Below are 26,443 nucleotides of genomic sequence, written 5' to 3' on the forward strand. Positions count from 1 at the left end.
AGAGATTAGTTTGGTATCATATGGGTAGTACAGGGACCTATTTTTCCCAACTCTTGAATTTCAAGAGAAAATTTACTAGAGTCAAAAATTATTTTGATTTTAACCTTAACTTCTAAGTTACTTTTGTGGTAACTAAGTACAAAGTTTAAAACTTTAAAAAAACCTTTTAATTTTTTCAATTTTGAACATTACAGAAAAAATATATAAGCAGTACAACATGATAACATTTTTAACCACTTGTGAGATAAACTATCATCATTTAACCTAATTCAGTCACTGTAAAAAGCATTTAGAATCCTTAGTGGCCTTCTTCATTGCTGAGTCTTCTTTTTTTCATACTTTTAAACAGTGTTTAGCATCTCTACATTTTTCTCCCTGAAGCATCACTTTTTCCCTATTTAACTGCATAGTAAGTTCCCCGAGTTTTCTGTGGAACAAGCAACGTCTCCCAGAGTAACCAACACTACCCACAGCCCATCCCAAAAAATGGTTCCACGCTGCTAACATTACATCTTTTGGAGGATTTGATCACAGTGCTATAAACATTGGTGTTATTCATAAAACAGGAGGAGAGATTTTTCAGGATTTCTTTACCTGTTTCTCTACCACAAACCTGTGAAATAAATAGAATGGGGTCATGGGTTGCTTGGCCTGTAATGCAACTCACAGCTTGACAAGTCAATAGAAGTCAATTCTCCCCACCCCAGCCACACAGAATCTCCAGGATTAGAGGCAAACACAGTTTGGATATGTCTGCAAAAGGAGTTTAATGGTCCTCAATATTTAGCCATTGTGTATAAACACTATGAAACCAGTGATCCAAATTATCAAAGTCTGAATAACTGGCTATTAAACTGCACACAAAGTTCATAAGTTCCCTCACAGTGGCTTACTTATTTACCCCTAAAACTGAACAGCCATTTTTAAATGGTAATAAAATGATGCCACAGGTAAAAACTATTATAATCACTTTCAAGAATTTTACGTAAGTTTCTGAACAGGGAAGTTGTTTAATAAAAAGGACATATTTTTTGATAAACCACAACTCACTTTTCTTCTTCAGATTTAAAATTTTAACCAAGCTCCTATTTTAAAATAACCCCTCCCCACAAAAAACAAATCAGAGATTTCACTCTAATGTTATCATAAAACCCTGTATCTATATCTTTGTTTTATTTTAAAAGTTTCAGAAATACTAAGCCTAAGTGCAGCAGCCAGTCTTCATGATGGCTGTCAGTGGCCCTGCCTCCCTGTGTTCTCATGCTTGTGGAGCCCCTCTTCTATTAAACAGCCCAGACTTGGGTGATCAATGATTCCGCCAGTAACCATGTATGGCTGCCAAGGCCAGGCATGTAAGACGCTGCAGTTTCTTCCTTGCTCTCACAATGGGGTAAGCCAGCTGTTGTGTCATGAAGACACTGACTCTGTCTTAGGTGAAGAGAATGAAGGTTTCCTGTTCCATAGCTGTGTGTGTGTGAGCTCAGAAGCAGGTTCCCAGCCTTGATGGAACCCTGAGATGACCACAGCCTCATCAGCAGCTTGACAGGAGAGCTGAGCCAAAACCACCCAAATTTCTGACCCACAAGAAACTAGGAAAGAGGGTTTGTTGCCTTGAGCCACTAAGTTTTGGGGTCAATTGTTGTGTGGAAATAGAAAATCAATACACCAAGTTTTCAATTTAGCTAACTTAAGTATACAAATTAAAAAATCAGAATTTGGCAGAAATTATATTTTAGAGTATCAAGATAAAAAATGTCAAACTGTACAGTTATTTCCTTATTTCACATTTGAACAAAAGGAACAAATAGCCAAAGACAATTATGAGAATCAGTTTTACATTGGTTCTTCAATCATTATTTCTTATTCTGCCTGATCCTCACAGCTCAACTTCCAGTCCTCATATAATTATAACACAACTGCAAATGGATTTAAGTCCTTGAGCTCATGGCTTGCCTCTCGAATATCTGTATCATCTCATAAAATGGATATTTTATCTTGTCATAGCCCAAGTACATGTTTAAGTAGCAGACATTTTATCTTTTAATGCAGGCATGACCTATTTGGAAAATGAAACAAATTACATGAAGTAATTAGAGGAAAATATAGCTATTACAGAATTTTCATTTCTAAGGGAGATGCTCAAATGATTATATTTCTGTTGTCAAATGTTCAAAATCTGTAAAATATCCTAAAGTTGCTTTACTACTCAGCTGACCGATAAATAAATGCATATTTATTCATATTTGCAAAAAAATATATAGGAATAATAAAAGAAACTAACAAAAATGGAAGCCTATATGTTAAAGAGTGTAAAATGTAGAAGGAAAGGGATGGAAACATGACTTCTCTGAATATACTTTATTACAGAATTTCAACTTTGGAATCAGGAACATGTTTTACATATTCAGAAAACAGTCTACATATTGAAAATAAATGAAAATGAGGACACCTTACTGTATATCACATTGGTGACATAACCACACAGAAAAAAAATTCAGATGATTTTAGGATGGCATTTTGATCATACATTCATAATGGGGTTTATTTTAAAAATGAATAAATTAGAAAAAAATTAATTTACTTCATTTAGCAGTAGTATTAGTAGTAAGTGTGATATTATTTCAGACTAATTTCAATGTTTCTTATAGAATACAGAACTAAATTATTATCATAATGCTGTTAAGAATCAAAACTTTAATATAAAAGAAAGAGATGCAGGAATAAATTCAAAGAAGTTAAGTAATAGCCCTATGGTGTTAAAACTGAACTGAAAATAGCAGTATGATCTCATAATATATTTTCTTTTCAAAAATACATGTTTCCTAGTTCTGTCCATTGTAAAGGCCTGGAAACAATGACTTCCCAGTAGCTGTGAGCATCTCTAGTACCAGATGGCTATTCCTAAAATCTACACCCTGCTAAAAGGAACAAATGCTCCTTGGAGAAATGGCTGAGTCAGCTCTGTGGGAGGAAATAGACAAGAAAAATTTTAGAACAGAAAGTAACAAAATTATCAAAGACTACTGGGGCTGGGTCAAAATCTAGAAGACAACATGAAGTTCTCATTGACCAAGATGCAACAATTTAAACATTTAAAAAGACTAACGTTGAGAGAAAAATAGAGACTATGCCCCTGTTCAAAACTAAACTTAATGATCGCCACTGGAGGTAACTCTGGCATCAGTGCCTTACGCTGAAGCCTGGCAGGTAAAAAGAAGAATTAAGAATTTACCGTATCTCTCCTGTTTGCACTGTATTTCAGAGTAACCAAAAGCCCTAGTTAATGAAGAAAAGTTCTTTATAGAAAGATTCCCAGCTAATAAATGTGAAGGGAATGACTGAATTTTTATAGCAGGTCACTAAAAATGTGACAGTCAGATATTAGGTGGCTACTGATGCAATGCAATAAGAAGTATACAGCAGAAAAATATACTTGGCAAAAAAAAAAAAAGTTGAACTTGAGTCTAATAAAGCCTTTAGATATATGTCTTTTGAGCTAAACGCCTGTTACAAGAACAGAAAAACAAATTAATTGACACTACAAAGAGACAATTAGACAAATGGAAAAAGTGAGATATTCTACTGGAAAAATGACCTGTTTTCTTCAAAAAGTCAACTACATGGTAAAAAAGGAGGGGGATGGTGAGAGGGCACAGTAGAAAGAACAGCTCTAGATAAAAGGTATTTAAGAAGCATATGTCTAGTTTGGAACTTGATTCAAACAAACCAACTGTCAAATGATGGTTTTGAGAAAACTGGAGAAATCTGAATATGGACTAGATATTATATAATACCAAGGAAAATGCCCATATTATCAAAATATAATAATGATATTATTATTTTTGGAAAATGACTTTTTAGAGTTGCATACTGAATATATAGAGGTGAAATTACATGTTGCTAGGATGTGGTTTGAAATGCTTTAGGGAAAAAAAAGGATGAAAAAGAATACATAACCAAGCATGGCAAAATCTTTGTAACTGTTAAATCTATTTAGATAGTGGATACATGTAGAGTTTATTTATTCTACTCTTTCTTTTGTTCATGTTTAAAAAGGTTTATAATAAAAACTTTTTAAAATACTGGTAATATAAATTTTATCCAAAATAATTTAGGATCATAAAACATAAAAAGATAAGGCAAAGATGTACAACTTTATCAATAGAATATTACGGAAATTTCTTAGGGTGAAATGCCCTAGCTATTTGACTTTATATGTCTATCAATATAAAAATAAGCTTTTATTTTTCTTCTTTCTTTATTTTCAATTTCTACTTACTCTATAGGGTTCTACTCAAATTCTACTCCCCCCAAGCCTCTTCTAACTCTTTTTAGCTGGAAATAGACACCCTGAACTTCTATATAATTTTAAATATCTCTCTTTTATTACATACTTTAAACACTTCTAGATTCCTTTATCATCATTTGCATTTATGTTCCTGTGTAGGAAAATCAAAATCTGATTCAAATTTACAATTTTCACAAATCTATACCTTTTAAACTTTTTTGTAATTTTATCTTTTCACAAATAAACACTCCCCATTCCAAATCTATTCCTTTTAACACAGTGTACTATATATACAATCAAAATTAATATCTGTTCAAAGCAAATCAACTTTAAAAAATGTCAACCCATGATCCTGTTGTCTGGGGCACTTTCAGGTTTCTTTACAAAAATCAAATTCCCTGGAGTTAGACCTTCTAAAATATTTTGTGATTATGGAAAGACTACTGCTCGCTTAGGCAAAAAGTGAGTACTTTCAGTAAGGAAAAAGAAAAGCAAAACCCAACGAAACTGGGTGGTGCAATGGTGGCTCAGTGGCAGAATTCTTGTCAGCCATGCAGAAGACTTGGGTTTGATTCCTGGTGCCTGCCCATAGGAAAAAAACACCAAAAAACCCAGATGAAATGAAACATTTCTATTCAACATGGATGAAACTTCATTTTCATTACTCTCTGAGCCCAGAGTCTAGAGAGAAGACCGAGTGATTATTTAATAAAAGATGTTTGTACATGGATACACCCTTACTTTTTTTTTTAAGGATTATATAAGATCTCAAATTATTTGAAAATATTAAAAGCAGTAAGATGATAAAAGATCAACATTCAGTGAACTTGAACAAGACTGTGACTAAGATTTCTATCTTATTGGAGTGTATAAAATTCAGTTATTACTGAAGTCATGCTTGGAAAATCCAACATTATCCCTTTAAAATGTATTTAAAATTTGAAATTTGTCAGTTTGTCTTCAACAAAAATTACTGTGCTTTACGTGAATTACCTGCTTTTGTAAGTACCACACACACTCATCTTTGTTGGCCAAAATAAGTGACTCTCTATGTATGAAAGTTATATTCCTGAAAGTTACAATTCTCTTAGATTATCAGATATTATTATATCTTATGATAATAAAAATGATCTTCCAAAATGGGAGTAAAAAAGATTTTAATAATAAGTCTGGAAAATAACATGTGCAACTGTTAACTTCTAAAAAACGAAAACAAGATTAAAGGATATATTTTTCTATACTCCAAGGGATATATTTTTCTGACCCCAAATAAATAAATTAGTTACAATAAGCATTAATAAAATATTTAATGAACAATCACTTTGGCTACTTAAGGATATATAGGATTTTTATGAACAAGAAGAGTCCATTAAAAAAAAAAGTGTCCAGGGGTTTGAACCAATGTGTATGTGCGTTTTTTAGAAAAATTATTCCAGTGACTTTAGATACTAAAAGTTAAGATCATGGTAAAGGAAAGATAGAGAAAAAGAAAGTTAAAAAAGAAAGAAAAGTTCACTGTAGCACTTTTACATGAAAGCCCTAAATAAAAATTTTAGTTTCAAATGCTAGTGATCAATGAGAGGGAGGGGTAAGGGGTATGTATGGTATGTATAATTTTATTTTTCTGTTTTTGTGTTATTTCTTTTTCTGAATAGATGCAAATGTTCCAAGAAATGACCGTGAAGATGAATATGCAACTATGTGATGATACTGTGAATTACTGATTATATACGTAGAATGGAATGATCAAGATAGGAATGTTTGCGTTTGTTTTTCTTTTTTTTGTATTTTTAAAAAAAAAAAACAACTTTGTGAGTTATACAGTGCTACTTCAGAATTTGGCCCTTATCTCCTCAAAGTTCTTCCTAATATTCTCTAACATCAAAAATATGTTGAAGGGTAAAACAAATTACAAACCTTAACCTGATGGATATGTTAAGAAAGAATAGAAGTCAGTCACATTTTTTCTTTTGTAAGGACTGTTTTTTATCTGACTCTCAGAACGAGATTCTTTTTAAAAGTATCTTTTTATGTTCTTCTTTTCCCTGCCCACGTCAGCAACATTGACAGAATGGCAGAGACCCTTCATCTGATAGGTGATCTTTCAATTGTTTTAATTTAGATGTTTATTATAGAGAGCACAAATGAGCACAAGAGCTGAACGCCAGACAATTTGAAAACTGAAAATGTATTCCTTTTTATTTAAGAGCTATTTTTCTTCTTTTAGTTTCCATTCTTTAAAATTAAATAATGATAATACTTTAAAGCCCATGTACCAATTTACAGATGTATGCATGCACACAGAAAAATAGTTCATGCTAGAAAGACAAAAAAAAAGTAGAGGTCATTCAAAATATACTCCCTCAATACGTTTTGAAAGTGGTCTAAATATAACGCATAAGTGGATTTTCTTATAAGACAAATAAACGAAACAATGAAAACAATAAAAAAGTAGGGATACGTTTGCCTTATTCACTTGGCTTTGAGTGGTTTGATGAGAAAAAAAAATTGAACATGGCCAGTCACCACTTAATATTGTGATGCACTCAATCTGTTTATCTTAATTCAGAACCAATGAGTCTAATAGTATTAATGGTTCCAAATGCTCTGTGTTTTAGGAGGGCTCACATGTCCATATACACGTATTATCAGATAGATACCTTTCTTCAGTTGGGTCATACATACAATAGAGCTATATTCAAAATAGTTTTTAAGGCCCAACATTAACCAAAAATATTCTAATAATTGTTAAATTACAATAAAACTAAAACAATCCCTTAAAAACATATACAGTTAATTTTTACTGTTAGAAAAAAAATTAATTCTAAAGGAAATTGAAAGGTCTTTGAAATATAATAAACTTTAGAATAACACTGTACATTAGATGCAGATCATATTTATAAAGATAAAATCAGATAAGTGTACATCTGGAATCAAAGGGTTTTGTACCAAATGATGTGATACTATAAAATAAATGGCTGGAGATTACAATTCCTAGCAGGGTTATTATTATCTGTATACTACAACCCATAGAAACTAGATGTCAATTTTAAAATATGTACATACAGGGTACATGGGTAGTTCAGTGGTTAGAATGCCCGCCTTTCATGAGGGAGACCCTGGTTCGATTCCCGAACCACGCACCGCCCCCCCCCAAAATATATACATACATACATATATATATATATAAATGTACATACAATGAGGTTATACAAGATTTGTTATTTCTATCGAAATCTTAATTTATCTTAATGTTCAATGTATATACTATTGTATGTGAAAACTACAAGACATATCTTTTCCTTCAAAATGCTCACTAATGTTACCAATTCATATAAATTGAAATTCCAAATTAAACAATATTAAATTTGGCTAAGCAATTTCATGGTGCCTAATATTATATTTCATAGGAAATTTAAAACATCAAAGAAATTTATGGGAAAAAAGACCCACAAATAAATAATAATGCAAACAGATGTTTTCAGGACCATGAAACACACACACACACACACACACACACACACACACACACATTTAATGGCTTTTTACATTCTGTAATCCAGAAGATCTAGGCAAGGAAGAAATAGAAAACTTAAAAATCAAACATATACATGGTTGAATGGACATCTGCTGTGTCTGACTTTATGCAGCATCCATTTTTTCCACTTCTGCCTTCAGCTCTCTCTCTTCCCACTTTTTGTCCTAGAGTTTGCTGTATGGTAAGATTCAACTTACCCGTAGTTCCAAGGTAGGACACAGAACAGGCAAATCAGAACACCATGACCCCATGACTTTAGTAATTATTTAAAGATAGACACATGATCTTAGCTGGGCCAGTAAGAGCCTTTTCTGGCACTTCTGGACCTATTTCCTCTGTATTGATAAATTGCTGAGATATGTGCTTGAATTTGTGATAAGCCATCCCTGCTACCATTTGGGTCAAAGCTAAGCTAGTATGTAGATATAACATATTCTACAAAATGCTTGGGAAAAAAAAGCTGTCTCACAAACAATTTCTATAAAACAGGCAACAAAGGGAATACTGAAGCTTTTTACAGACAAAATTTTTATCCTGGCATTCATCCAAAAATAAGCCTTTAGGTGCAGAGCACAAATAATGCACCATTTTAGAAATTCACAAAGAATTTATAACAGACACTTATTTTTAAAACGAGAGTGAACCCTCCAAAGGACAACCTAAAGGCCTACTTGGTAACGCTGATTTAACAGCAGTAACAATATCACTTATATTAACTTTAAAAATGGTTTTGAAAATTAGATATCCCAAAATGTATGAATAAATTCACAAGATTTACCAAGCCCCTTTCCCAGATTAATTTATGACCTATACGACACAAAAACTATCACAAAAAAATTATCTGTAGTATCATGTTTAATATGAATAAGGTACTTAACAAAGAAAAATCCACCCAAGACAGAGGCACCCCAAGGACCCACATATCTCAGAAGATACCGTGCCTCAGTAAACATATTAACCATTCTTAAATTGAATGTTTCAACCAAAGAAAAAAGGACTTCTATAAAAAAAAACTCACAAGTCCAGGGGGAGAAGAATGAATCTACCTATTCATATAAAATAGATAGGACCCCCAGGGTTTCTTAGAATTTCAGAACTATAGAGTTAATTTATACTTTTTAAATATAGGGTCATGATTCTCATTTACAGTTGTTGGGATATCAATTGGTATAGCCTTTTGGAAGATAATTTGGCATAGCAATCTTTTAAAATTTTAAAGTGCTCATATTCTTTGATGCAGCTATACTACAATAAATAAAGATCTCTATTATATGAGAAGTCTGTTTCATCATCTGTTAAAGTAAAACCTGGAACAACTCAAATATCCAAAAATTGGATACTGATAAATTATGATAAAATAGTAAAATGAAATACCAGGAAGCCTTAAAAAAAAAAAGACTGACATAAGGTCATAGAGACATAGGAAAATGTTCATGATCTACTATTAAGGGAGGAAAAACAAGTTTGGAACAGACTGTAGAGATAATTCGAATTTGTATTGTTAAATTGCTGAAATACACACCAAATAGTGTACAGTAATTATCTTGAAGAGGGTGAGCTTTTGGGTGCACTTTAATTTTCTAAGTTACATATTTCTGAACAATTTTTCTTCTTTTTAACACTTGCATTACTTTTTTTTCCTTTATCTTATTTTTTGTCTACCTTTATTACTTTCTTTTCTTTTTTGCATGGGCAGGCACTGGGAATTCAACTTGGGTCCCTGGCAAGGAACTTATTTTCTACATCTTATTATTCAAATTAGCCCTCAAATTAAGTAAAACACCAAAAGTCATGGAATTAGGAAGAAGAAGCAATCTTTGACAAAGATTTCAACACCAGATAAAGTTATCTATTGTATTCTAGGGCTAAGAGTAAGCTTCTGTTCTCCTTCCTCCCTTGGTCCTCTAATTTTAAGTTGTTTTTATATGATATAGTTGCCTTGAATGTTACAGTGGTTCTTTAAAAGTAACTTAATTATCACCTTCCATGTGGGGACCTGGGTTCAAGTCCTAGACCATGCACCACCCCTCAAAAAAGTAATTAAATTACAGTCAATTTTGTTACTTCTACAAATCTAAGAAATCTTGCTCAGAGTGAAAATCATTTCTATGGCTCAACAGTTGAAAGACTGCTGCAATTCATTTAACTATCTCAACAAATATTCATCATAAGTCCATTATGTGTACCATTCTCTGGCACTTGAGATAAAGGGTGTTTGAGGCACATGCCCAAATTTTAAGAAACTCACGGCCTATGTGAGAAGGCATTCACATAAGGATAAATATATAAAGTGTGCCAAGTGGAAGAATTTGGATAAAAACTACATATTTTGGGCACTTGGAAGAGGTATGGTTAGCAGGGGTGGTGATGGGATGGTGGTCTGTGAGTACTTTCTCCTATGATAAATGACAATTTAAAAAGATGAATATGAGTTACTTAGGTGAAGAGGCAGGGAGAGAGACGGTATTTGAGGCAGATGGGACAATTTAAGAAAAGATAAAAGGAGAAAAACATTCTGTATGGGAAACCATAAAAAGTTTGGTATTGCTACAAATGTATACAGAGCACACCACCAAAGATTTTGTTCCGGAGAAAGTTTTTCGTAGCAGAGAGAAAGAAGGTTAGAAGTTGAGATTTAGCAGGTAAAACTGGCAGGGACTGGCATCTGACTGGCTGTGTTAAGGGGGAAACTAGGAAGGAAAGGCAGGATGTATTAGCTTCCTTTGGGTTTCAAACTGGTAATGCTGGAGGTTTTAACGTGCTAGGATAGAGCTTAGAGTTGGTAGGGTTAAAGTATTCTGTGCTGGGTACCCAGAGTGAAAAGTGGAGAGCTTCTGAGTATCTCTCTTGTTTCCTACCATTCTCTCTAGAAAGCAAAATAGTTTTTATGTTTCCTAGCTAATGGTATCTTTGCTCGCAGCCAGGTAGAGATCCCTGTGTCTACACCAAGAGGAGATCTAGGCTTGGAGATGTTGAATGGAAGTTACAAGGTGAGGAGAATTCAAGTGAAGATCAAAGAGACTTCTTACCACAAGGTCTTTTGTCCTCTGAGTTTTGCTCAGAAGGATCCTTTTGGAGCTGAATGGGAGGCATTCATACATTAGCTTTTAAGATGTCCAGTATGGCATCATGACATAAATGAAATCTCCCAATTTTACAAGTCAGATAGTCTTTGTCTCCTTTCAAGTTACCCTAGAAACTAAAATGGCTTGAAAATGGAAGCTCTGGTTTCACCATTAAAATATATAATATATACAAAAAAAGAACGAGGTTGGGGGAAACAATGGTGCTACATTATTTTGGAAATGCTACATTTGCAATGCCTCTGGTCTATCCAGGCACAACTTTCTAGTAGGTAGCTGGGAAAACCATCCCTTAGTCTTGGGGGTAAAATTTGAGCTGGAAATACAGATCTGGGAATCATTACTGCATGGTGAAACCTAAAAAGTGAATAAGATAACTCAGGAAGAAAGAACAGAGTGATTGAGTCAAGGACAATAAGGTAAGGAAGGTATAGAAAAAGGAGTTTATAAAAGAAAAAGAGGAGGGATGATGAAAGTAAAAGAATGAAAAGAGTACAGTATTAGGGGAAAAAGAGGGAAAGTTTAAAAGAGGGCTGGGAGTCTGATAGCTCTGCCTCTTCTATTTAGGTCTTCGATCTATTTTGAGTTGCTTTTCGTGTAAGCTGTGAGGTAGGAATCCTCCTACTTTCTTTCGCAAATGGAGATCCAGTTTTCCCAGCACCATTTGTTGAACAGATTATTCATTCCCAACTGAGTAGTCTTTGCCTCTTGTCAAAAATCAGTTGGCCACCGATAAATCCGAGAGTGAATTTAAAAATTTAAATTTAAAATCTGAACAGTGAATAAAACAGTATTTGCAAAGTCCACTTTGGGGAATAGTGAGAAAGGGGGAAAATTCAACTTCCCCAAGTTGAATTCTTGATATTCTCACAAGCAGTGAGGACAACCAAAGGTATATGCTGAGCCCCCAATCTTGGGGCTTGTTCATATGAAACTTAACCCCAGAAAGGACAGGTCAAGCCTACTTGAAATTAGGCCTAAGAGTCACCCCCAAGAGAACCTCTTTTGTTGCTCATTTGTGGCCTCTCTCTCTCCAGCCAACACAATAAGCAAACTCACTGCCCTCCCCCCGTCTATGTGGGACATGATTCCCAGGGGTGTGGACCTTCCTGGCAATGTGGGACAGAAATCCTAGAATGAGCTGAGACTCAGCATCAAGGGATTAAGCAAACCCCTAGAATGAGATGACACTCAGCATCAAGGGGTTGAGAAAACCTTCTCAGCTAAAAGGGGGAAGAGCGAAATGAGACAAAATAAAGTGTCAATGGCTGAGATATTCCAAACAGAGTCGAGAGGTTATCCTGGAGGTTACTCTTACGAATTAAATAGATATCACCTTATTAGTCAAGAAGTAATGGAGGGGCTGGAGGGAACTGCCTGAAAATGTAGAGCTGTGTTCCAGTAGCCATGTTTCTTGAAGATGATTGTATAATGATATAGCTTTCACAATGGGCTGTGTGATTGTGAAAACCTTGTGTCTGATGCCCCTTTTATCTACCTTATCAACAGATGAGTAAAACATATGGAATAAAAATAAATAATAGGGGGAACAAATGTTATAATAAATTTATATTGAAATGCTAGTGATCAATGAAAGGGAGGGGTAAAGGGTATGGTATCTATGAATTTTTTTCTGTTGTCTTTTTATTTCTTTTTTGAATTGATGCAAATGTTCTAAGAAATGATCATGATGATGAATATGCAACTATGTGATGATATTGTGAATTACTGATTATATATGTAGAATGGAATGATCAAAAGTTAAGATGTTTGTGTTTGTTATATTTTTTTAAAAAATTAAAAAATTAATTAAAAAAAATCAGTTGGCCATAAATATGAGGATTGATTCCTGAGCTCTCAATTTAATTCCACTGAACTCTATACATGTCCTGTACCAGTATCATGCTATTTCAATTACTGTGGCTTTGTAATAAGTTTTAAGATTGGGAAGTATGAGTCCTCCAACTTCATTCTTCTTTATCAAGATGGCTTTGGCTATCTGGGGCCCCTCCCCCTTCCATATACATTTCATGATTAGCCTTTTCATTTCTCGTATTTGGAACAACGAAATGTTTTGGTGAATACGGTAGTAGTAGCACTGCGAATATTATCAACAGCACTGAAACAAATAACTGAATGTGGTTAAAGGGGGAGTGTTAGATTTGTGTATATGGTAACAGAATAACAAGTTTTAAAAAATCCATGAACACACTCCACAGTGAACCCTACACCAGGGACTATAGTTAATAGTACAATTACGCAATGTGCTTTCCTCAGTTGTAACAAATGCATTACAACGATGCATGGTTGATAAAAGGGTGGTATATGTGAATCCTGTATTTTCTGTATATTTGTCCTGAAAACCACAACTTCTCAAATAAAAAAAAAATCTTAAAAAAAAAGGGTGTGCCTGGGGAAAACAGTGTCAAATACAGTAGAAAGGATTACTAGTATGGGGGTTCAACATGTTCTCCATACATCATCTCTTGGGAACTGATTTTAAGGAAAATATTTTAAAAGTTTCTAGGGCTGAAACAGAATTCAATGTGTTTAGGGGTGAAAAGTTGGAAGATAGTATACATAGAGACTCCGTTTTGAGAAGTGTGAATGAGAAGGAGATGTAGAAGGGGGCTTGGTGAAGGTGAAAAGATATGAGATGAGAAAATTCAAGTCTTAAGGAAAGATAAGAGAGAGGAAGGAAACGAAGATAGCGGATAGGAGATAACACAGACAAGTGAGTTTCAGAGGAAGCAGGAAAGGTGGGAATGACAAGGAGGGCACAAGAGGAGCAGCTACTCTTAAAACAAGGAGGAATGTTACACAGTTACACAGTTTCTTGGAACCTACAGGACAGGCTGTGGGGACAGGGCTAGGCGTACTTTTGGAATCTACAAAGAGTAAATCTAAACAGACAGGTGTAACACAGCTAGTCTGTTCTCCACGGTGACATACTCTTCAACTCATGCGTTGTGGCTTTGGCAGCCATTAAATAGAAAAAGCCACCAATATTCTAAATCATAGAACTCCCTGCAGTACAAGCATCTGCCTTATAAGCTAAAAAGGCTAGAGTGGGAGAAGAGAAACATCACATTACACAAATAAAACCTTTTATATATAATATGGCCACGTGAATCGTCAGGAAATAATAGCACATAAAGAATTAAAATTTTTATGTTGTTATTAGTAATAAGAGTGCCTAAATGATCTCATCAGTAGGCACACATTCATTTTAAATGCTAGAAGTGTGAATAGTTTTGTCTTTAGGGGAAATTATAATCGGATAGTGTCCAAAAGGTTACGATGATATAGCTAAATTATGTCTGCCTGTCACAGGTTAAAGAACATTTAAATTCTGGAAGCTCACATCAGCTTTTTCTAGATAACAAATCTTAAGTACCTCCCTATACTCACTCAATTAATGATCTTGGGCCTTGATAACACTGTATAGAGAAACTTTCCAACTATCATTCAAATCATATCTAAAAAGGTGGTCATAAATATTTTAAAACCTAAGTGAACTAATAAGACCTAGACCCATTAAGGATAAGATCTTTTACAACAAATTAAATAAAACAATTTATTGAAGTCTGGACTCAAGATAAGCTAGATTTACTAGCCGACCTTTTATTCATTTAAAGAACAAAATTAGCTCTAATTGTGTTAGAACGGAATCCAGTAAATTTTCCCAAGTCTTCTAATGTGGCATCCATGTAAGAATTGCTGTAATTGTTTACAAGCAAGATGGAAATGCTTTGATTATAATCTTTCCACTTGTTTTATTCCAAAACCTAAAGCCCGTTTTTCTGACAGTATACTATTTTTTATCTTGAACACACTACATCTTTGGTGTTAATGAACAAACTACAATATGCCTGGAGGAAAAATTAAGCTTGGAGACTTTACCATCATTTTAGTTCAGTAAAAATGAAAGAGTAATATCAGGAGGCCAAGAACTCCTTATCTGGAAAAATCAGAAAAGGGTTGCCACCCAAATAAGAACATTTTTAACTGCTGTTTCCTCTCAGTGGTGACTGAATTGTAACTGAGATGTATGAACTTGGATCTGCTGAATGTATAAGTACAATAAGGTAGCAAAAATAGTGCATAAAACCCACAACTTGTGTTTCAGTTGTTCAGTACTAGGGAATTTCATTTGTAATGTTAGCATCTTCCACTACTGTTAAATACAGTTCATTCCATATATTTTAAATATAGTCATCTGTTTTTTTCATTATTTTTATTGACAAATCTTCACACACATACAGTTTATACATGATGTAAATCAATGGCTTACAATAGCATCACATAGTTGTGTATTCATCATGATCATTTTTTAGAACATTTACATCACTCCAGAGAAATGAAAAGAAAAAACTCATACATCCCATTCCCCTTACCCCTTCCTCTCATTGACCATTAGTATTTCCATCTACTCAATTTATTTTACCCCTTACCCTCTTTATTATTTATTTATCTTTTATTTGTATTTTTTTTACTCATCTGTCCTTACCCTGGATAAAAGGGGCATCAGACACAAGGTTTTCACAATTACCCAGTCACATTGTAAAAGTTATATCTTTATACCATCGTCTTCAAGAATCAGGGTCACTGGGTTTACAGTGTGACTGTAATTATAACGAGATATTTTTCTTTTATTTCTTTTTTTAGAGTGATGTGAATGTTCTAAGAAATGATCATGGCGATAAATATACAACTATGTGATGATACCGTAAGCCACTGATTGTACACCATGTATGGAATGTATGTGTATGAAGATTTGTCAATAAAAATAATGAAAAAACCAGAACGACTATATTTAAAATATATGGAATGAACTGTATTTAACAGTAGTGAAAGACGCTAACATTACAAATGAAATTCCCTAGTACTGAACAACTGGAACAAAAGTTGTGGTTTGTATGCATTATTTTTATTGAAATATTGAAAAAATAAAAATCAAGGCTACTCGACCACAGCTCAACAGTTTCAAGTACTTCTCTCCAGCTACTCCACTATACCACAAACCAAAAATACACATAAACTATAAAATGCATAAGAATAACCTCTAGGACAACCTCTCAACTCTGAAATCTCTCACCACTAATATGTTATTTTGTCTCATTTCTCCCTTCCCCCTTTTGGTCAAGAAGGCTTTCTCAATCCCATGATGCCTGGGACTGAGATCCCATGATGTCCTAGGGAATCCCGGGAGTTCTGTCCCACATTGTCAGGGAGATTTTCGTCCCTGGGAGTCATGTTCCATTTTGAGGGGAATATGGTCATTCTTAAGATTTTTGGTAATTGTTCTTATTATTTAGCTTCTAACAGTAAAAAAAGTCTAGGAAATGTTTCAGTTTCAGTGTCAAATTAAGCCAGGGAAAACAAAGAGAATAACACTTTTTAATAAAGTTTTTTAAAAAAGTTCAAAAGTAGACCGTTTTATTGGAAGGGAAACAAATTACAAATAGAAAAATGAAAGGCCTTCCAAGTCTGACAGGATGAAGTTCTAAAATGTTCCTGAACCTTGCTTCTAAAGTAGCTTTTAAAAAAAAATAAAAATAAAAGGCTTCTTTGCCCTGTCTCCTCAGCACGCTTTTATAAAAATGTGAAATCTGACTGCCTTTTCCTACTTAAAATAAAATATAACTGTTGTTCTTGCCTGCCTTCATCCCTTATTCTGGTGAGAGATCCCTACCATGGGACTAATGGATGCTGTAAAAAAGAGGATGTCACCGGAGATTTTCAGCACTAGGAACACATCAGCCTGGAGCTACTCAGACCATCTTTGCCACCACACAGACACAAAACAGAGAAGAAGCAAGCAAGCAGAGTCCTAATGACACTTTTTAAATCCTGGATACTGTACCATGCATAGTCAAATATACCTCCTCTTACATTTTTCCTCTAAGCTAGTTTGACTTGGGTTGCTTTTACTTACAACTTGATTAATGCAATGCCAAGGGGAAAATAAGAATGTTTCAACTAGAAACTAGATGGTCATTTAAAGATTTACTATCACTGAGCTGTGCTTTTATATTTTACCTTTGGATCTCCATTATGGGTTGGTGCGACACAGACAAATGAAAAATATTTTGCATCTATTGCACAAACTGCTAGGGAGGACACTGTTCTTGCTATCCGGTTTAATCTAGAAATTAATTTTTAATTTAGTGTCTCAAAAATTTTCTCTTTCTTAAGAAATTGAGAAGTACCTTCTTTTTTAAGAATGTATTTCACTTTCTGCCCTTAGTGTTAGGAAGCCAAGATCATATCTGATGGTCAATCATAAAAATTATATTAAGTTGTAGCAAGTTCATTTGCTTCTTTTTCCTTTCCTTGGTTTCCGTTTCCCATTTCTATTTTCTAGTAATTTTACTACATGTCCTTCTCTTTAAGTTACCCTAAATTCTTTTAGACAGGATATATTTATGTATATATATATATATATATATATACACACACAACATTTCACATACAGAAAAGAAAATGTGGAAAGTTGAATAAAACCCATTTACTATACTTTCTTTAAAGAACTTATTAACTAAAACCACCACACTGTACTCTGCTAAATGTCTTTTGGCTAACTCTTGCTATATTTTAAAACACAAATGCTAGTTTTCATTAAAAAGATTTTAAATGATTATTTTTGCAATTGTTCATGACTATTCTCTACTTCTAGCTATTATGTCAAAAACTGTTAATAAGGAAAGTTTAGATCACACAGACAACAAATATCTCTAGATATTTGGTTTGTAACGACTAAACACTTTGTGTTTTTTTTCAAGATTAAAGAGCAGAGGTCTGGCTCCCATTTTTATAGTATATATACACAATTTAGAAACTACAACTATTAAAAAGTCCCCTACCAAGCATGAGCTAAAGTTTATAAAGTGCAACAAAAACTGAATTACTTAACATGAAAAAAAAGCATCAAATTTTCCATACCTCTGCCATGAGGGAATTGTTTAATGAATAAATTTCCTGAATTGTAAGAAATTTGATAATACTCATAGCTGTGCTGCTGAGAGAAATCAAAATGTTAACAGAGAGAAAACTGTAATTGCCAGAATGTAAAAGGGGGGGAGGGGAGGGCCACTGAAAAAATATTTTAGCATAATTTGTATGTTTTGAAAAAAAAAGGTTAAACTTGTAAACTAGAATATCTATGGTGACCTCTCTGTAAAAACAGAATTTAGAATTTCATTGATAATTTTCTTTTCTGAAAGGCATCATAAATGATTTCTGCAGCATACTACTAGACATTAACTAGAAAACATAACCATCCAGCACTGCAGGTTTCAAAGGGCCAGATGCTCTGGTGAACTCACTGAGTAAGGGCACCACTGTACCTGGGGGTAAAGGACCAACTCAAAATTTCTTCCACACAGTAATTCCACCCACCAGTACAAATCATAGAGCTAAGCAAAGAGCCACTCCTCCCCAGGAAAGAAGAAAGAGCCCAAACTTCCTCTCCAGCACTTATGAGGTGACAGCATTAAAGAAGACATTTCAGAAATGGAGAACAGCATTTATTTCCCTAATGCCCATCATTATTCACCCCCAAATCTTTATCCACAGTTATATTAAACTTTTCTTAATACTGCACCAATATCTAAAATGGTCTTTTTTCATGAGAAGCTCCTTTAACAGAATACTGAGCTTCATAAACAGAGTCACAAATGTAAACTTAGAAAAGCTCCTGGTGCTACTCTGCCATGTCTTTCCAGACAAACTTATCAAAACAGCCTCCACCCCTAGTATATCCCATTACATTCTTTTGCTCTATTTTCTTCATAGAAGTAAAGAAATGAATGAATGCTGTAAGTTAGTCATCTCTTTCTCACTTGGTTAAAATACACTAACATGGTATATAGTAGGATGGGTATGATAAGAAACACAGCAGCTGTGCTGCTACTCACCCGCCCCAAACATAATATTCAAGGCCCTTTTTGCTGCTGAGTCCAGGTGAGACCTCAGAATCCTTATCAACATAGTTCTGGGCAGTTGCTCCTGGGCAATTTGAAACCAATCTGTTGTCCTGATGTTAACGTAAGACTTGGTTGTTAGGCAGGACTCAGATACTTCAGCAACTAACTAGATTGTGTTGTTTCTTCTCATTCATATACCATTCTAACAAACTTAATAGGTGCTAAGATTGCAATTTCAGTATAGTATCTTAAGTTTCATCTTCAATATAAACTAGGGAAAACGCTGGATAACCAATACTAGGGGACATGTTAAAGGAATCTGAGGTCCTTGCAGCCACCTTGATTTTTTTTTTTAGCAGCGTGTTTATATTTTCTATAGTAACAGACATTTAAGTACCAAACAAAACTAGTGGGCACTGAATGCCCAAGGGCTAGGACAGGCAAAAAATTAAGCCCCAATAATAAAGTGGCAGTGACTCCAGAAATCATTGCCTTAGGGAAGGGTACACTGACAAGGAAGGCACACAAAATTAGGCCTCAATCCTCTTTCCCTGCCTGAGGCTTAGTGACAAACCGGGCACACAGCATTTCATGATGCATTGCCATTAGCGAAAGCTGACTGAAATTCAGACTTGGTGAGAATACTCCTGGCCACTGTGAGCCCTTCTGAACTGCCCCTTGGCATTCGGCATTTGAGGCCAGGAATGAGTGGCGAGCTCTGCCTCCATGGGGGATGAATGAGAAAGGCAGTGTTAGCAGGGCCAGTGGGGTCTCTGGACCCACGATGGCTGCCACAGCCAGCGAGGCTGCCAGGATCACCCTGCAGCCCTGGCCCTCAGCATGCCCCACGAGACTATCTGCACAGGCGGCCACATGGCCATGACTCTTCTGCCCCTGAAACCAGGTGGACCCTGGGCACCAGCTGTTGAGAAAATAGAGTCACCTTGAATTTTAACACTATCAAGAAGAGGTATTGGATTTACCATATATCCTTTTAGGTTTCCAGGCATGTTAAATCAAGGGAAAAACAGGTTACCTTTGTCCTACTTCAAGGAACAATAACAAGGAACAGAGGGAACAATCTAACCTCAAAGTACTTTTCTAGATCAAGGGCAAAAGACATAATTCCTTCATTTAAGAAGACTTAGAAACTTAAACATATTCTAACTACAGGGTATAATTTTAACCCCATAAAGCTTTTTCCTTTTCCCATAATTTCAAAAGACTGTTTTCTATGCCTATTCTTTAGCAATAAACACTCACCCCTTAGACTACTCAAATCTCCCTTTTTGAATCCCAGTCTGCTCATTCATTTCACTTCAAAAGAGTATTATTAGTACATTCTTAAGCATGTATAAACTGAGTAGCCAAATGCGCATTTATATGAATCTATTGCCTGTTCTCCAGTATCACTGCCATGGAATAAGCCAGGTACCATATACATAAACACAAAAGATGACTGAAATTTGAATTTCGTACCATTTTTTTTTTTTGTATGCTATATGGCGGGGTCACATTTTATTATTTTTCCATGTGGGTATCCCATTATTGCAGCATCATTTTTGTTTGTTTGCTTTTTGGAAGTGCATGGACAGGGAATCAAACCTGGGTCTCCTGCATGGCAGGCGAGAATTCCACCACTGACTTACCCTTGTAACCCCCGATCGTCTATGTTTTATCAGAATAACTTCCTGCACTTTATGCTAACGTTTTTGGGGCTGTGCATGGTCCGGGAATTGAATCCAGGTCTCCCGCATGGAAGGCGAGCATTCTACCACTGAGCCTCTCATACACCCCATCAAATAATTTTCAGGTGTCATGAAACAGTCTTCTATCTATTTTTTCCAATCATTTAAAAATGTAAAATCATTCTTAACTTGTGGGCCATACAAAAACAGGCAGTGGGCTGGATCTAGATCAAGGATGGTAGTTTGTTGACCGCTGGTTTAGGAAAAAACCAACCAAACAAAATGGGGCACTTCATTGATTGTCATATTTTGTCAAAATTCTATTACTATATGACTTGGGTTTCTCTCTTTCTCTTGTTTTAATTTAAAAAGAAGCATATTTTATTTAATTTATCTTATTGTGCATTATAAGGATTTCCTGGCATTTACCCTTGGTTAAATGATGAATCCTTTATATAACATGAAGGTTATTTACCTAAATATCTGGAAGTTTATTATACTATCAAGGGTAATTGTCTAGAATGTCAGGGTATTATAATTCTTCTAACACTGGACATTTTGTTTCAGAGTAATAAACCTCTATTTCTCACACCTCACAATATCTTAGATATCTGAGTGGTGTATTGAGAAGAGAAAAACAGAATAAATAATTACAGAATGACTGAAACAAGCTGCTCTGCCCTGCCTTCCCAGTTCCCTCTGCCTGGGGAAACAATCCTGTCAGATTAACTCAGGTCACACTTGCTCAGTGAAGCCTTCCCAGATTTGCCCATTGAGAATCAGGTCTTCCCTCTCTGATCCCATGATTCTTGTAATTTGGGTACAGCACCCAGCAAAGTCTGCCTTGCATGTGAGTTATTTATATTTCTTTCCCAGGGACACTGTGCACAGTGGTGAGTGTCATAGACTTTGGAGTGGGACCATCTGGATTCAGAACCATTTATTAGCAGTTGTGATTCTGGACAAGTCCCTTAACCTCTCTGTGCTTTTGCTTTTCTCATCCACAATAAGGGGTAGAGTAGAACCTACCTCGAAAGGCAGCTGTGGGCATTAAATGCTGTGGACATTGTTCCCGTGGGTAAAGCACATAGGACAGAGCCTGCAGCTATGATTATTACTGCCTTCCTTGTCTGACTGTGCACCGCTGGGGGTCAGGAAGGAGTGCAGAATTCATCTTTGTATTTCCTAAAGAGATTCTGCTTCTCTTAATCTCCTCTTCTAATTCCTGCCAGGAAGGACACAAAAGGCTAAAGCTAGAAAGCACCTCAGAGCTCATCTTGAGTAAATACTAATTTTACCTATCAGTGAAGTGCCGTCCAGATGGACCGAAGGACTTGCCCACATCACACTACTAGTTAGCACTGATATTAGAAACCAAGCAGTCAGGAATTTATTACCTGGGACTAACTCACATCTTTCCTGTTCCAACATAAATGCATGGAAATTGGCCTTAGAAGGAGGGGGCTGGTGAGTGTGCGTGATTAGAAAGCCTTTGGTTAGGGGGCACCTTCAGGCCTCCAGGTTCCAGGCTGAAGGGATCTTTCACCTCTCTCCACCCTTTTTAGAAAAAGGAAAATGATTTTTAAAATGATTTACCAAAAAAAAAAAAATTCATTACTTTATTAGGATCACAGAAAAGCCTTATAGGTCTTAATGCCTTCCCCTCCAATGAATAAAAGGAAAATATCCACCCTTAAAGTAAATAAGGTTAGGCTGATACAATGATTCGGTGAAAATTAAGAGAAATAAATATCAAACATGTGTTTATATTTCCAGTTCTCTCTTAAAAAGAAAATAAATGCAGACAACTAAGCCTTCATTTGTTACTCATATACTATTTCACCAGAACTTTGGCAGGATCTTTTGCTCTTTAAGTACAAAATAAAACCATCTGCTATTTGATCAAGAGGAGAATCTTCTTTCTCTGTCATAGTGATAGAGAATACATCTTTAAGAAGGTATGACATTACATCCACCTGCGGTAATATGACAGTCAGTCCAGTCAGTCCATTTAATACACAGTCTCTTATTTTTCAGATATGAGGACCTTAAAAATTATACAGAAACAATATCATATTCTAGTCTTTTAAAAAAGAGGGAAAAAAGGGGGAAAAAAAAGACCCTATGTGTCAAAGCAAAAAGCATTAGCTCTGAAGAAGAAACCAATAGAAACTTGAAAAAATGAAGTATTTTCAAGTAAAGCTCGACCTTACATGTTCCTATCCGGAAAAGGTTTGCAGAGTTCTACGTCCATTAGAAAAGGGTAGGAAAGGTTTGATTTGTTTCACTTTGATTCAAAACTTTTTGTACTTACATCTTATCTTGGCCAGCACCAACTCTGAGAGTCAATCTGGGGATCACTGGACTTGGGGCTGGAACTACTGGCTCCACTTTTATCTGTTGAATTTAATACATTAGTTAATTTTTTTTTCAATAAAAGTACTGCCTATCTCTTCTTCTACTTCCCCATCACCACAAACTTGCTAAACAAGTTTAAGTTTCAAGTATGGTTAAAATGCTAGATCAAAGATAATCTAGGCTATTCTATGCTTTTGTTTCTCAACAACTGAAGGCTACCTGGAATCATGAGAAATTCTAAAAGCTCTATCACATTATGCATACATAATAAAGTTATTTCTGTATTTTCTTAGTTTGTTAGAAGTTTTTTTTTTTAAACAAAAAAAATGTTACCTAGATTATTTGGTAGAACATTTAAGTAATTATCAGACTTAACACAAAGAAAAAAACACAATGGTATTTCCAGTATAAAATAAAATCCATCTATTCATGGGACTTCACAAACAGCAAATTCGTCTTAAGTTTATATTACCATATAACAAAGTTGAAACATCAAATGTAATTACAGAATTAAATTGTTCCACTTTTGGCTAGTAGTAAAAAGATCTGAAATGCTGTGAAAGGAAAAAAAAAAGATTTTCTTTCTTAGAAAGAATTTATGGTAAAGGCAATGACCACTCCGAATAAGATGAAACCACAAAACATCTGAGCTATTAATTTAGTCAGAAAGGGTATATACAAATTAAGTAAGATGTTAAAGGGCCTTCTTCACAATTTTTGGCCTATGGTATAGTAAATATTTTGAATGAGCAAATAAAGCAAAAGCTCTGAAGTTCTAAATTATCACCTATAACAGGGTTTTTCAGTGGGGGTGTTTCTGGCATTTTTGGTGGGACAGTTCTTTGTTAAATGGGACTGTCTGAAGTGTTGCCAGATGTGTAAGATTCCTGGTCCCTGGGTATTTTATGCTAGTCACTGTGACAACTCAAAGAATTGTTAGTTGCAAACCATGAATTCATAAACTTCAAGCTTAATAATTATGGGACAGTGCAATGGTTCTAAAGATGAACAAATCAAATAATGCTCAATATATTATCATATAATTAATATATTACACATTTATCAAATCTATTATTTTCTCACTTGTCTCCAAGTAGAGTCACTTTCTGCCCATCATCACATCATCAAAATCTACTACTTAAACCATTTTCTTGAACAGTGCCAGGCACATAAGAGATGCTCAATAAATATTTGCTGAATTAAATGATCTTGCAAGCACCTTTAACTCTCTTGCCTCTCTATCATTTTGTCATTTGAACAGGACAAATCTAAAGACATTCTTCAGAGCACTGAGTGACACCAGAGAAAATTTTAAAAACCTCGTAAATTTCTGCCATCAAAATCTCCAACTTCACCTGTGCCTTCCATACTATCGATTTCGTTTACCAGCTAACCTACATAAGGGCAGAGGCCATGTCTGTTTTGCTTACTACTATTTCCCAGTGCCTAGCACAGGGTTTGACACATAATAATTGCTTAAGATGGATTTGAAGAACAAATTTTGAAGCAAAAATGTCAAACTTTCACCTTTTTCAAGACCTACCACTTCCTTTCCCCTTATGCTAATCACACTTCATAGGAGAAAATATTGAGGCCACTAGGCAGAACTCCTTTAACTGCCTACTTGCAAAGTTCTCTGCATCCACTGCAACACTATAGTCTAGCCCCTCTAGTCTTCTAAAGACCCTTCCTCCGAAAATTATTTATTTACAGTATCTTCAACCTCTCTGTTCCACTGAATATTTTCATCTAGCATTTAAGTATGCTCAATTCTATCATTCTAAAATAATTATTTTTCCTTGAATCACTAGCTAGCAACCTCCTGCAGTTTTAAGTCTTCAATTCATTGTCTCTTTCTTCACTTTGTTGTTTCTATTTTTTCACTTCTCTTCGTACCTCAACCCACTGCAATCTAGTGCCTGCCTCAAACCACCTTTTGGTGGTGGTTTGATGCCTGCCACTAAAATCTCCCTTTCCAGACACTAATGATTATTTCCTAATTTCTCAGTATGTTTTTCTTCTTATCCATGATGGGCCTTTCTTTTCCTTTACAGAACCTTCTACTTTTGCCTGACTTTACTTGGTTTTCTCCTCTTATTCTATAGAATGTAGTTTCTTCAGTAATTTCATCCATGTCCAGTGGTTTCAATTATAAGTTTTAAGTATGTCATGTCTTCAAAATCTCTTTCCAGACAAACACTGACTGAATCTAAGACCAAAATATAAAGTTGCCTACTGAGCATTTCCAACTAAATATTCTATAAGTATTTCATCTCATCACACCCGAACTTTAACTTATCTACTTCCTCATAAAATCTGTCTTTCCAAATAATCTCAGTTTTGGCAGATGCCCAGGTCTTTGGCGTGGGGATGAATCCAGGTATTACTAGCTAGGATTTGTGTTCACTTTCACAAGATTTTTGTTTTTAAATGAAAAGTTCCATATCTAAACAGATTTGAAAACCAACACCCCAGTCTTTATTTTGGGAACTATTAAGACATCTATAATGCTCACACCTTTTTATTATCTTTGAGATAAACAAAAATAACCAAACGAACATTTATGAACCACTTGCTATTTGCTAGGCACTGTACTGGGTTATTTTTCAGATGTTCTCATTTAGGTTTGATAATAATCATGTGGGGTAGATACTGTGGTTCCTATTTTACAAATAAATTGATCATGAATGAAACAAACATGTTTCCTTTCTTTTCTTTCCCCCTTAGTGTTCTAAGGTCACACAAATAGCAAAACTGGGAATGGAATATGGTCTTCCTAATTCAGAGAATGAAGAATTAAATAAAGTTCCTAAAAATATTTGGGGTCACATACTCATAAGTGAAGATTTCTCTTCTTTCGACCCACAATTCTATTATTTAAGGATTTAAATAATCTTTTCTGAAGCGTGACTTAAAAACAAACTATATTTGCTATTTAAAAAATTTTCACTTTATGATTATTATGCTTCACATTGTATGTTTGGTCCATTTCTCTTACAATACTACAAGTTATAACTTACATTTGTACTGCACTTTGCACAAAGAGAGTTCATAACTCTCTAAGAAAGGTCTGGGAGGTATTATTATTCCCATGTATTGAGGAATCAGAAAGATTAAGTGGTTTGCCCAGAGTTACAAAATTAATAAGTAAATGGTCTAAATCCAGGTATTATGACATCAAGTCCATCCCCTGATCTACGGTGTCACCCTGCCTCTTTGAGTCCTTTCTGGTAATGCTGATGTGCTGCACGGAGCTATTCACTTCCTTTGCCAATGCCTCCTATGATGAATGACATACACTTGTGAGGTGACTAGGGTTAGTTGTAAATAATTTTTCTCTATGGAAGGCTAGCTAGTTTATATGGAAACTGAGATTAACTTTAGTCTCCATTCAAGTGAACTAACTGGGTTTCTCATGCTGCCTTAAGTTACTTGGCTTGGTAAAAGAATCAAGACATGTTCCATTTATGGACCACTATTTAAAAGGCTAAATTATATAATATGTAAAAAATAAGCAAATAAAAATGGAGATACATTTTTTAAGTTAGGTAAAAATGACA

The 26,443-nt window shown here is 34.9% G+C and overlaps 1 protein-coding gene across 2 annotated transcripts in view; it reads right to left on the bottom strand.

Annotated features, from left to right (window-relative positions):
* Positions 1-26,443, bottom strand: part of TAF3 (TATA-box binding protein associated factor 3) — a 254,581-nt gene that overhangs the window by 20,266 nt on the left and 207,872 nt on the right. Inside the window, exon 4 of one of the 2 annotated variants that reach the window (XM_077169457.1) lies at positions 22,840-22,922. In XM_077169457.1, coding sequence (XP_077025572.1) covers positions 22,840-22,922 — 83 coding nt within the window. Of the gene's footprint in view, positions 1-22,830; positions 22,923-26,443 lie in introns of those variants that run through there. The other variant, XR_013179415.1, reaches the window with a different exon arrangement.

The sequence above is a fragment of the Tamandua tetradactyla genome, chromosome 7 (assembly GCF_023851605.1).
Source record: "Tamandua tetradactyla isolate mTamTet1 chromosome 7, mTamTet1.pri, whole genome shotgun sequence".
NCBI lineage: Eukaryota > Metazoa > Chordata > Mammalia > Pilosa > Myrmecophagidae > Tamandua > Tamandua tetradactyla.